The sequence below is a fragment of the Aphidius gifuensis genome, linkage group LG5, assembly GCF_014905175.1.
Source record: "Aphidius gifuensis isolate YNYX2018 linkage group LG5, ASM1490517v1, whole genome shotgun sequence".
Classification (NCBI taxonomy): domain Eukaryota; kingdom Metazoa; phylum Arthropoda; class Insecta; order Hymenoptera; family Braconidae; genus Aphidius; species Aphidius gifuensis.
The window spans coordinates 18143365-18155923 of NC_057792.1; the positions used below are offsets into that span (position 1 = coordinate 18143365).

General features: G+C 25.4%; 5 protein-coding genes across 5 annotated transcripts in view; 2 read left to right on the forward strand and 3 right to left on the reverse strand.

The window, feature by feature from the left end:
• Nucleotides 1–12559, reverse strand: part of LOC122858081 (inactivation-no-after-potential D protein) — a 42688-nt gene that overhangs the window by 11717 nt on the left and 18412 nt on the right. The gene's annotated exons all lie outside the window — the stretch shown is intronic.
• LOC122858200 (DNA mismatch repair protein Mlh3-like) lies at nt 64–1558 on the reverse strand. The gene is made up of 5 exons (XM_044160938.1): nt 1424–1558; nt 1252–1361; nt 1069–1192; nt 490–816; nt 64–206 (listed from the first exon to the last, which is right to left on the reverse strand). Exons 2-5 carry the CDS (start codon nt 1354–1356, stop codon nt 70–72), a joined length of 693 nt encoding a protein of 230 aa, XP_044016873.1. The 5' UTR covers nt 1357–1361; nt 1424–1558; the 3' UTR covers nt 64–69.
• On the reverse strand, nt 1652–3343 carry LOC122856525. The gene is made up of 5 exons (XM_044158200.1): nt 3296–3343; nt 2933–3184; nt 2674–2832; nt 1698–2597; nt 1652–1660 (listed from the first exon to the last, which is right to left on the reverse strand). The coding sequence occupies exons 1-5, from the start codon at nt 3341–3343 to the stop codon at nt 1652–1654; spliced, it is 1368 nt and encodes a 455-aa protein (XP_044014135.1).
• Nucleotides 4860–7441, forward strand: LOC122858140 (lipoyltransferase 1, mitochondrial-like). The gene is made up of 3 exons (XM_044160853.1): nt 4860–6193; nt 6449–6650; nt 6936–7441. The coding sequence occupies exons 1-3, from the start codon at nt 5585–5587 to the stop codon at nt 7292–7294; spliced, it is 1170 nt and encodes a 389-aa protein (XP_044016788.1). The 5' UTR covers nt 4860–5584; the 3' UTR covers nt 7295–7441.
• LOC122858085 (intraflagellar transport protein 80 homolog) lies at nt 7932–11237 on the forward strand. The gene is made up of 11 exons (XM_044160762.1): nt 7932–8227; nt 8296–8477; nt 8543–8653; nt 8728–8906; nt 8982–9209; nt 9443–9567; nt 9637–9885; nt 9967–10130; nt 10302–10499; nt 10569–10719; nt 10784–11237. Exons 1-11 carry the CDS (start codon nt 8130–8132, stop codon nt 11115–11117), a joined length of 2019 nt encoding a protein of 672 aa, XP_044016697.1. The 5' UTR covers nt 7932–8129; the 3' UTR covers nt 11118–11237.

Here is a 12559-nt window from a genome sequence, read left to right on the forward strand (position 1 = left end):
TCCTCATTATGTGACATACAATTTATAATTTTTAACTTGATTAATTATGCAAAATTTACATAGTAATCTTTATAAATTTACTTGCATAAGAGGAATAATTACTGGACGTCCATGAGCACATCGATTTGGCATGTCAGTTAAAATCCATTGATTTATCAATGCTTGAGATGTGGCCAAATCCAAAGTGTCACCAAATTTAATAGCACCTACAAAATAAAAATTAATATGAGCTTTTAATTATCAAAATTAATTTACTTGGTTCTCTCTGGAGAAATATATTTTTAACGTAACTTTTATGCATATTATAATTTTATTTAAAAAGAAAAATTAAAAAATGATTTCGATGAGACTTGAACCTACGAACTAGCCGAACGATTGTCTCAAAGACTTGACTGCGAAAGTCTCTTACTTTTTCTCAAGCTCAATAATTATATTGAGAAAATAATGTATTTAAAAATTAATAATTATATTTAATGTTAAATTAATTACCATGACATGCCTCTGATGCTATTGCATTATGAATAGTAATGGGTATTGTTGTAACATTAACATCTTTAACTACAAACTCTGAAATTTCGTTGAGTAAATTCTCCAAATGTCTTGTTAAATTCTCAATATTTCTAATTCGACCAAGACACTTTGGTATTGTTGATATAATTATTGTACAGTCATTTTTTTTGACAGCATTTATTCCATAATCAAAAAGTTGTGATCTGTTGTTCACAACTAAGCTAACAATTGAAAGAGAAACTTTCGAAATTTCAATTGGTCGATTGAGACGCATTGATTTGAAGATATTTTTAGAATTTCTGTAATCTATAAAAAATATTACGATTAGTATAATGTTTAGTATTAATATTTTTTTTATCTTTGTTGAGAGCCAACAGTTCGAACAGCCACAAGTCATCAAGTGCAAACAAAAATAAAATATTATTCAAGTTAAAAAATAGATAAATAAATATTGTTTTATCATGTCTAAAAAAATATTTACATCTCCTTTTTTTTGTGTCTAGTCAAGTTGAATCAAATACACTTTAAATCTGTATAAAAGCTTGAAATATTTTTTACCTCGAAGAAGACTTTCATAGCGAATTCTTTCATCCATTGCATGTTGATCAATAAGAATCACAAATAGTGTATCATTCAATTCAGTTATTGCTGTGATAAATCCCAAATCAACTTGATTTAAAATCTACGAAAAAAAATGTCATTATGTTTTTTTTTTTTTTAATAAATTTAACATCAAAATACCTTTATGTTGTTGAGCAAAGAATTTGTCAACGTCATTTCACACATTTTAGATTTTGGCTCACATGGACGGACCTTTTGATCATTACGTCTAATCTTATCTAACATTGCTCCTAAAAATTAATTTTCGTATTTATTATTAATCTTTTTTCAAAAATAAAAAATAGTTTTATACCTTGTAAATTAATTTTATTTTGATGTTTTTTATTTGAGTCAGCAATTAGCAAATGATTCGTCAAAATTGGTGTTGCACCATGTAAAACACGAGTTAATTTTGATGGAAGAAAACTATAATTTTTTTTATACAAAAATGAATTATTTTTTAAAACATTTGTTGGGTTTTTTGAATTATAAAAAAAATAATCTGATTTTTTTTCAATAAATGAACAAAATTTTTTGTTTGCTATAAATTCTGGGTGAATTTTTTTCATTGGTATTTTTAAAGATACACTTGGTGATGCAGCTTTATAATATTTTTTATCTACACTTTTAATTGATGTAATTTCATTTTTAATATTATCACTTTTATTTGATGTAATTTCATTTTGTATTGTATCTGGTTTATTTACCGAATAATTAGCTGGATTAATTGAAGAGTCTTTCGAGTATTCATACTTGATCTTTTCCAAAAATAGTTGGGGAATTTTTTCCGTTGATGTTTTCAAGGGTAAATTTGATAATACAGGTGGATGATATTTTACACTAGATTTTGTATCAACACTCTCGCGTGCTTCGATTTCATTTATAATGCCCGGTTTATTTATCAAATAATCGACTGAACAGTATTTTGAATATTTAAAAATTCTTTTTCGTGTGATGCTTGATTTTTTTACAAATATCGCTGACTTTTTATTGGCTTTCATGTTTCTTTTGCCACCTCGAAGTTTCAATTTTACATCAAAAGCTTCAGCAAGACAAGGCTGAAGTAACTTCAAATTTTTTTCTTTACTAGCTTCTTCGAAAGTATTAAATATCTCTGACAATTTACATTTCGAAAAGCAATCGATATAAATTATAAAAGAAATATTTTCGAAATTACAATTTAATGAATTTTCATGTCCAAGAGATTTTTTAATAATCGGTAAAATATTATGTATGATTTTAGCAATAGAAAATGAATTTAATAATTCATCATTAAAAAAAAACTTTTGAATTTTAGCGATGGTATGATCATTCGCAACATATCCTTTAATTTTTGTTCCACCAGATAATTTATTTTCGAAAAAATGATATTTCTCTACATCAAATTCATTTTTTAAAATAATTTTTAATAATTCTGATGACTTTTTGTATTTTTCAATTCCAAATATTGTCTCATTTAAATCCTTGTCGTAAACGGAAAAAGAAATCTTTCGAAAAAAAAAAAAAAAAATAATTATTTATAAAAATTTTACAAGCCAGTATTCACGTTTGAAAAAAAATTACCTCAGAACGATTTAAAGCCAACAGTGCCAGTGAAATTTTTAATTTTTTAATTTGTAGTTTTTCGTGGATAAATATTTTTGAATCTTTTACGATCACTGTCATACCATGAGTTGGCCTATCAATAATTTTCATCGCAGAAGACGTGTTATCCCCGAAGACCTGAACACAATAATTACAAATAATTACCAATTAATTTTTAAACAATTTGAAAGTAACAATCATTTGTTTTTTTTTTTTAATAAATCCAATTGATTTATACTTTTATGTATGAATCTGAGTTTGATTGCTTTGTCATGATAGTTACTCCAGAAGTAATCGCTCGTATTAATTTGAATGACTCAAAAAAGTTATCCATAAATTTATTTTTGCAATTTTTTGAGCATTGTCCATCTAAATTTTCCAGCTCTAACAATGATAGTCCCCGTCCATTGTCAATAACCTCAATACAATTATTTTTTTGACTAATTCTAATTGCTATTGATGTTGGGCTAGTTTTTAATGAACACACTATCTGTAATCACACAGTTAATCAAAATTGAAGATTAGAAATATAAAAAATACGTAATATGTTTTATAAATTTAATTATCAAGTCAAAGGTTGTTTTTTAAAAAAACATTGTACCATTTTTTCTAAGCACAGATTGATTGTTGATGTACTAGCTTCCAACATAGCTGAATTTTGGCGAAATAATTTGTATTTTAAAAATTAGATTGATCACTATTTCGAAGATGAAGTGGATAAACTATTTGAAAAGAAAAAACAAACTTTTATTTAACATAAAATCTTAGCTGTTGTTGAACATGGTTTAGAAAAAAACGATATCAATAAATTACTTATTACTCGAATGAATTATTTTGATAAATGGGCGGGAGAAAAAATTACACACACACTATTATTTGAATACAAAAATTGTTCTAGAATTTATATTAGAATAATTTATAGAAAATATTAAAGACTTTAGATTCACGAAAGTTCAGAGTCAATTTGCGTAATATTTAGTAATATTTATAGGTTATGAGTACTGAGTAATGACAACAGTATGAGTACTCTTGAAAGCATAGTAAGTACAGGATAAAAATTTAGTAGCCAACTCATTGGCGTACCTGTCTTCGAATCTTTGTTCAAACTTCTAAAAATGTAGGACTCAGCGCGCAATGGTATACGTATTGCAGACCGCTTACAAATGAATTGTTTTTGATTAATTAAAAAAAAAATAATAATTAAAAATACATAATGTTTCTTTTTGTTTTTGTAATTAAAAGTTTGATTATTAAAATTTATTTACTGGCATATTCTATAAATACTAGAAAAAAAAAAATCATTGCGAAAATAAAAACAACAATTAAAGCAATAAATGTCTATCTGTAAACAAATATAGAAAGTTCGATTATTAATTAGCAATTGTTGTTTCAGTTTTTGAAATTTATTTTAAAAAAAAAGCTTGATCTTAATTGACTCGTTGCGAAAAAAAATTAGTTAAATATGCGTCTATCAGCAGACGTCTAGATCAATTTGTAATTTTTTTTTTCTTTTTTTGTCATCACGGTCTGTGATATATTTTATCTTGTATACTGATACTGCTCCCCTGCACGTTTTACAGACCGTGATGGCAAAAATTAAAAAAAAAAAAAAGCCAAACAAATCTCATACATAGTGAAAAATTTATTTCATTCGATTCCGGATCGATTGGTCTACTCGTGGGATGGAGCTTTTTATAAAAAAAAATAAAAAATAGCCAATTTCAACAAGTACAAACCACACGTATTTTTAATTGAGTTTTATTTCATTTCTTTATACATATAAAAGAAATAAAAAAAAGCCTATTCATCAGTTGGATCAATTCAAAATCGAATGAAAAAAATTTCCGCAGCTATGTAAACTTTGCGAAAGACATTAAAATGTTTAGAAAGAGTAATAATTTTTTTTCTCTTTTCAATTATTAACGCTTGGAATATTTAGTTCGTTATTAATCAAATATAACACGATTAATATGTAAAAGATAATTTAATATATCCACGTAGTAATAATTTCTATACGCGACCCCGGCGAAGATTTAGTGCGCGGTTACAACGCGCAGATCAGCTGTACTTTGAGTCTGGCGAACCATGATAACCTCGCCTTGTCAATTCCCACCATTTCGCTAGCATTCATGACTATATAATAAGACACTCGATGCCAATATGAACTTACAATTGAATATTCAATCTATCATAAATAAATATATTTGAAAAAAAAAAATAGTAATTGAAAAAAGAAAATCAAAAGAAAATTTAATTTTCCAAGTGTATAATTAAAAATATATGTGTCTATATTTAAACAAAAAAAAAAAATAAATAAATTATTTATATTTAAAAAGTGTATTATTTAATTTTCAATCTGTCAGCACGCAAAGGAATGCAAAAAGATTGCCGAGATTGTTTGGGTATCCGATACCGTATCAACACATTGGATCAAACCTGGAAGTGGTTGCACCAAACAATTGCTCTTCATGACTATCTCATCTCAATAACTTCCAGCCAGTGTGACGTTTTTAAAATAATCCATTGAAAAACTTATAAGGGCATAAATGACATTTTTTTAAAAATCATCTTTTTATTTATTTTTTTGTTTAATTTTCATTGATCACTCTATTTTTTTGTCTTTTGATGCTATCCATTTTTAGCTATTATTAAAAAAAAACTATTTAAAAAAAAAATAAAGGACTTATCGGTGATAAAAGAAATAAGGCTGATATATATTTTTAAATATCGACGTAATAAGTGTGAAAAACTTGCAGCTGTGAAGTCTGTGTTTGTACGGGCGCGTTTGTCTGCATGAAAGTGTGAATGTGTATTGGAAAAAAAAAAAAAAATTGAATGTTTGTGTAATAAATTCTGTATAAATTGGATTATAATTTTAATCAAATTAAAAATGTATTTGATGAGTAAAAATATCATTGGAAACAAACAAAAAATATTGTCAATAATCAATACTAAGGCAATTAAAAATAACCGATCAATGTTCAATAATGATAGAGCTAATAATGATAATTTAAAAAAAACTGTTTTCATATCACAATCAAATAATATATATAAAAACTTGGCACTTGTTGATTGGCTTTATCGTTATTCAAATTTTACAAATAATCATATTTTATTATTATGGAAAAATAATTTATCAATTGAAATTGGAAAAAATAATAATCCATGGTTAGATGCTAATTGTCAAACTTATGATGATAATGAAATGAATATTGTCAGACGTAATACTGATGGTAAAACTGTTTATCATAATAATGAAAATTTAAATATGTCTTTTTTTACACCAAATACATGCTATGATAAACATAATAATATTGAAATAATATCAAATGCTTTGTATAAAAAATTTGGTATTTATTATGATGATAATGTTAATTCTGGAAATTTTAATATATTATGCTCTGCACTTAAAATTGGACAAGCAAATGCTTATCATCATTGTTCTATTCGTGTTAATAATGATAATATTAATCAAGGATCAACTTTTGAAAAAAATAAGGTTTAGTTTTTTTTTTTTTTTGAATAAACTGGTAAAGGTATTTTGTATTGTTCTCGATTGATTTGTTTTTCATTATTTCGTAATTATTATTTTGTATTTTTTATTGGCTCTTTTCGAAATTGGTACAATCAAGGTTTAAATAATTATTGAGTAATACAAAGTAATATTTTTACCAGGAGGTTTTTTTTTTACCTTAAATTTTGAATTGAATTTCAAAAGCGTATTTTTATTTTTGATATTTTTTTTTAATTTTAGAATAATACAACAAAGTCGACAGCATCACCATTGAGCAATTTGTATGATGTTAATCGAAATATCAATCGTGACATTCTTGTCAGTGCCATAGGATGGGAGTATCTTCGAACGAGTTCAATAAAATCAGAAAATGGTGGAACAATGCCGACTCAAAAACAACAAGGTTTTCAAATGATTAATCCTAGTGAGGATTGGTTTCCAGGTGAATAAATTAAATAAACAATAAAATTATTTTAATTATACATTGATAAGAAAAAAAATTCCATGACGAAGAATCAAATAAAAAAAAAAAAAAACAATTCTTTGTTTAAAAAACAAATATAAATTGTGCATAGGAAGCAATTTTTTGTTTATAATTCATATTATTTGTTTATGAATAATTTATTGAGTTCATATTCAATGACCTTGAAATAATAAAAATAAAATATAAAATTTAAAAAACAAAAAATAATATTAATATTAAATTAATTTTTTTTAATTTTTACAGGTTTAGAAACACTTGAAAAAAAATACAAATCTTGGCAATGGAATTATGGAAAAACTCCAAAATTTACAATAACACGTTTATTAAAATTTCCAGTTGATTCAAAAAATACTTCTTGGTTTCATTCATTAAAATTGAGTTTAGAAGTAGAGAATGGAATTGTTGTTGAAATTAAATTGAGTTTACCACCAAATTTTGTGTCAAATGATAAAAATCAAGATGCAAGTGTCATTACAAATCTTCGTGGTTCAAAATATGGACGTGAAATTACTGATAAAATTGTAAGAGCACTTGGCTGTACTAGTGTACCACAAGATGTGATCCAAACTGCTGATAAAAGTAACGTTGCAGCAACACAATAATTTTTTTTTTTATTTTTTTTTCAATAATATATACCAAAATAAATATCCGAACTTGCGATAGCATAATATATTAATAATGTACGTTATAACATAACTGTGAAAATATATTATATTTAAAAAAAGGGAAATCAGTGGTAGTTTATTTTTTTTTTTTTTTTATTAACTATTCTGTTAATAGTAGCGGGTAGCTTGCCGAACTAATGCGTTTTAAAATAAAATACTATCAATATTTAAAAATTGATAAATTATTAACAAATTAAGATTAACGTATTATTGTTTATTTTTTTTTTTAATCAAAAATATATTATGTGTATAAAAATAAATCATATTTAAAAATATAATTTTTTTATTATTCAACATTTTATCCGTTATTATAAATATTTTGTAATAAAAATTTTATCATTTTGTAATTAAATTTTAAGACGTCAATTATTATATTTAAAAAAAAAAAATAACACGAATTTTTTTTTCGTTCTGTTGGTACTGTAGAAATTTTTAAATGTATTATTTAACATTTCGAAATAAATCAATAGAAATTTTATATAAATTTAATTATCTAAATAAATATCAATGCAAATGTTTATTTAATTAATGAGATTAGTTTAATGTTAATTTTGACAAATGGAGTATTGATAACTTGACTTTCTTGTTGCGCATAAGCAAGGCACCATTCCGTTTCCAAAGTAACCAATACACAAACAAAACAAACAATTTAAAGTAGCATGAATTAATTGTCCAATTATTATTCTAAATAAAAAATATATTATTATTAACCTTAATCTTGTGTAACTACTAAGTTTTTTAATTTCAATTTGTATTTAATAATTAACAAACTATGAAATTTAAAATATCAAAATGTGGCAACAACAGTGAGCCCAATGAAAAAATAAATTGTATTGCTTGGAGTTCAGCAGAAGAAATATATTCTTATGGGTAATTACATGTGTTTTTATTTCAACCATTTGACATCAATATAATATTGTAATTTTATTTGTAAACAGAGAAAATCATGCTCTAAAAAAATGGTGTTTAAAAAGTGGCAGTGTACAATCCACAACAACCGTGCAATTTTCAAATGAATTTTATCCAACTCATATACAATGGCATCCTCTATCACCATCAGCATTATCTCCAAATATTAAAAGTCAATCACTCGATGTTCTTTTAATTACATCAGCAGATGGTAATTTATTTTGTCAAAAAATTATTAACAAAAATAGCTTAAATAATCTTGATAATATTTTACAGGTAAATTTTATTTTGTCAATAGAAATGGAAGAATCGAAAAAGTTGTTGATGCTCATAAAGGTGCTATACTAGTTGGTCAATGGGTTTTTGATGGCTCAGCATTATTAACTGGTAAAATTTTTAAATAATATTTAAATTTGTCTTGAGGAAATCATAGTGTCAATTTTAATTTTAATGATCAACAGCTGGTGAAGATGGAACAATTAAAATTTGGTCAAGAAGTGGAATTTTACGTTCAACAATTGTACGAGGAACACAGCCAATTTTAGCTGCAAGTTGGAGTCTAGATTGTACATCTGTATTATATTCACAAGGAACACAATTGATATTACAATCAATAAATACAACAACAAAACCAATCAAGGTATTAATTATAAAAATTTTTTAAAAAAGCTGTTTTTAAATCATTACAAATGAAATTTATAATATTTTTTAAAAGTGGTATGCACATGATGGACTAGTGCTTACATTATCATGGAATAAAAATAATGGATTGATAGTTTCTGGTGGTGAAGATTGCCGATATAAACTTTGGGATAGTAATGGTAATCAATTATTCAGCAGTGGAGTTGTTGAGTATCCGATAACAGCTGTTAGCTGGTGTCCAAATGGAATGTCATTTGTCGTTGGATTTTATGACACAATTAAACTTTGTGATAAAGCTGGTGTAAGTATTTTTTAAAAATAACGATCCATTTAATTTACACTCACCAAAATAAGTCAATAAAAAAGCAATTAAAAATTTTAAAAATCAAATTTATTAACTCGAATATTCTCCAAGAAATATTTGGATGATTTTTTTGTCTCTCCCTGATTTTTATTGACTTTTAAATAGCTTAATTTTCATGTGAAGCAATTTACTAATAATAATATTATTTTTTGCATTATTTAATTTTACAGTGGGTCCACTCGATGCAAAAAATTGATGGTGGTTCTATCAATAGTATTGCATGGTCAAATGATGGCACACAATTAGCAATGACATGTGGAAATTCATACATTATTACAGCTCATTTAATTGATCGGTAATTGATAATAATTTTTTTTTATTTTAAACTACATAAAACTTTACATAAATTTAATTTAAATTGTAGAAGTTTGGAATGGAACAATCACATTGCTACACTTGTCAGTAGAAAAGTAATCGAAATAACTGAAGTTAAAAGTGAACACACTGAAAGTTTCGAAATATCAGATAAAGTATTACATTTTGAATTTGCATATGATCATCTTGTTGTAGTAACACCAAGTCAATGTCATATTTATTCATCAACAAATTGGAATACACCAGTTATTTTTAGCCTAAAAAATATAGAAATTACAGCTATTATTTTAGCAGACAAGTATGTTTAAAATAATTAAACTACATTTTTTATTATTTTTTATTTATAAAATGTTGTTTTTTATTTTTATTCCTATTGTAGACACTTTCTATTAATCGAATGGAACAATTTAACTCTTTACAATTATCAGGGCCGACGTGTAACTGTTCCAAAATGGAAAGGAATGCTTCAAGATTCATTGAACATATCATGTATTGCCTTGTGCTCAAGTGCACTATTTGTTCAGGATCAGACTGACAAAAAAAGTAAGTCAATAACATTCATTTAAAATTTACGAAATTATTTAAATTAATTTTTTAAAATACATAACAGATTTAATCAAACTAAATCACCTTGATTAACAGTCACTTGCTGGATCAACTTTCTTAATTACTTGGGTAATTTTTTTTGTGTAAAATGTAAATAATTTTTTTCAGTACTACACATACTTGAGCTATCAAGTAACAAACCAGTATTAAGATCACAACAATATGTTCATTCAAAAAATATTGTTGAAATCACAGTTAGTACAATAATCGATCAAAATTTACATCAAGTCGCTATGATTGATACAAATTCTGATTTATATTTATTGACAACTGGATTTAATGGATTTGAACGTGTTCGAAAAATAGGTATGAATAAAATAATTAAAATATGCATAGATTATTTGAATTATAATATAATTTTTGCATAATTCGTAGCATCCATGGCACAGAGTATTGCATGGGCAACAGATGCCCATGTTTTAGTAGCTATTCAAGACGCTACTTTATCAATTTGGCTATGGCCAAGTTGCATTCGTTTTAATAATAAAAAAACAATTCAAAGCACACGTGTAGATAAAGAAATTAAGTAAGTTAATCTATAAAAATTTAATTTTAGAATTACTTAGCAGACAAATTTTAATTTTTTATAGTGAATTTGGAAAACAACCAAGTATAGTACGTGTTCATAATGGAATAGTGACAATTAGAAGAAGTGATGGTGCTTTGGTTTCAACTGCATGCTATACATTTTTTATGAGCTTTCATCAGTATGTTACTTCGGGAAAATGGCAAAAAGCATTATCACTTTGTAGAATTGTACAGAATGAACTTTTATGGACATGTCTGGCTATTGGAGCTAGCGAAAAAAATGAAATAAGTGCAGCTGAAGAAGCCTACTCGGCTATAGAACGATATGAAGAAGTTGAATATATACAACGATTACAAAATCAAGTTGTTGGTAAAACGAAAAAGCTTATTAATTAAAATCATGACAATAAAAAAGACTGTTAATTATAATTAATATAAAACAAGCTGAAAAAAATTTTAAAATTAATTTATAATTCAAAAAAATGTTCTGTTTTAAATAAAAACCAAAAAAATAAGTTAATTAAAGAATTATTTATTTAATAACTTTAAGAATCATATGCGAAAAAAATAGGGTCGTCTCTATTAGTCATAGAGTCAAGAAAATTGGTTCGGAGAGCAACGATCGTTGGTTCGACTCCAACCGGGATCACTAATTATTTATTATTTTTTTTTTAAATGTTTAATATCTAATTGTAAGAAAAATTAATTTAAATTATAATTTACTTATAAAAAAAAATAGTTAAGTTAATAAAATGAAATTAAAGTTTTTATTTGTTGTTTATTTCTCCTGTCATGTTAAACGTCAGACATGAACTTCTACTCATTCTATAGCATAACATAAATACTCAAATTGACTAGAATATTACGTAGATTTCTTGTGAAAGATAGTCACATTAACAGAATAGAGAACGTATACATTAAATTTTGTACATAGTGCACACACACAGTAGTTTGTATGCTAGACTGGTGGCGCTTCTACACTTGACTCTGTGAACTATCAACGTCATCATCTGTGCAACACTATAGTTACGTATAATACTCAGCTGAATATATATTTATATATTTTTTTTTCGAATGTTTTCCTATGAGGCCAACTTACTGATATATAAAATACCAGCACAATTGATAGAGATCTGAAGCTTTCCCCTCTTCAAAAAAAAACCAAGAGGGAAATTCTTCCGGGACTACATACACATTCAGATATATCGTTATATATCCAATGTAAATGTTTACAAAAACAGTAAGTATACATATGACAAGAGCTGGATACAAAAAATGACATTCAAAAAAATGCAAGCCTGCTTACCTCATTATACATTTGTATTGGAGTGAGGGAATATTTTCTGGATTCACCTTCATTTCCATAATCGGACTATAATTATATACTGACTAAAAAATATATTAATAGATTTAGAAATAAATTACAAATTATTATCAATATCACAAAAAAATATTATTAATTATTAAACTAATCATCATGTTTTTTTATGATCCATACTTGACAAAAGACATTACTATTTCTCTTGATGACTTATCGATTAATATTTCATTCAAATTCCATAGTACACAAGCTTCATTCATAGTAAAAAAAAAATTCTCATAATTAAACTACTAAATTTTAAATAATCTGGAAAAAAAAATTTGTCATAATTTAATATGCGTAGTTATTTTATTTCTCTTTATTTCAATTTGTTTATTTATAAAATATAAAAAAGATAATGCCCTTAACTGTATATATTTATCAAACATAAAGAAGATCCAAAGTACACTATATATAAAATAATATTTTTAATGAGTTACTCATAATTTTGTTTTGTTATATATTTTTTTTTGTTTCT

Excerpts from the sequence above, each read along its gene's own strand:
- LOC122858200 (XM_044160938.1), bottom strand. The coding sequence starts at position 1,356 with ATGTTAGATAAGATTAGACGTAATGATCAAAAGGTCCGTCCATGTGAG. Across the intron at positions 1,193-1,251 it reads CTTTGCTCAACAACATAAAG|ATTTTAAATCAAGTTGATTT; the intron begins GTATTTTGATGT and ends TTTTTTTCGTAG. Across the intron at positions 207-489 it reads AGCATCAGAGGCATGTCATG|GTGCTATTAAATTTGGTGAC; the intron begins GTAATTAATTTA and ends TTTATTTTGTAG.
- LOC122856525 (XM_044158200.1), bottom strand. The coding sequence starts at position 3,343 with ATGTTGGAAGCTAGTACATCAACAATCAATCTGTGCTTAGAAAAAATG. Across the intron at positions 2,833-2,932 it reads ACTCAGATTCATACATAAAA|GTCTTCGGGGATAACACGTC; the intron begins GTATAAATCAAT and ends TATTGTGTTCAG. Across the intron at positions 2,598-2,673 it reads TGGCTTTAAATCGTTCTGAG|ATTTCTTTTTCCGTTTACGA; the intron begins GTAATTTTTTTT and ends TTTTTTCGAAAG.
- LOC122858140 (XM_044160853.1), top strand. The coding sequence starts at position 5,585 with ATGTATTTGATGAGTAAAAATATCATTGGAAACAAACAAAAAATATTG. Across the intron at positions 6,194-6,448 it reads CAACTTTTGAAAAAAATAAG|AATAATACAACAAAGTCGAC; the intron begins GTTTAGTTTTTT and ends TTTTAATTTTAG. Across the intron at positions 6,651-6,935 it reads TAGTGAGGATTGGTTTCCAG|GTTTAGAAACACTTGAAAAA; the intron begins GTGAATAAATTA and ends TAATTTTTACAG.
- LOC122858085 (XM_044160762.1), top strand. The coding sequence starts at position 8,130 with ATGAAATTTAAAATATCAAAATGTGGCAACAACAGTGAGCCCAATGAA. Across the intron at positions 8,228-8,295 it reads GAAGAAATATATTCTTATGG|AGAAAATCATGCTCTAAAAA; the intron begins GTAATTACATGT and ends ATTTGTAAACAG. Across the intron at positions 8,654-8,727 it reads TGGCTCAGCATTATTAACTG|CTGGTGAAGATGGAACAATT; the intron begins GTAAAATTTTTA and ends AATGATCAACAG.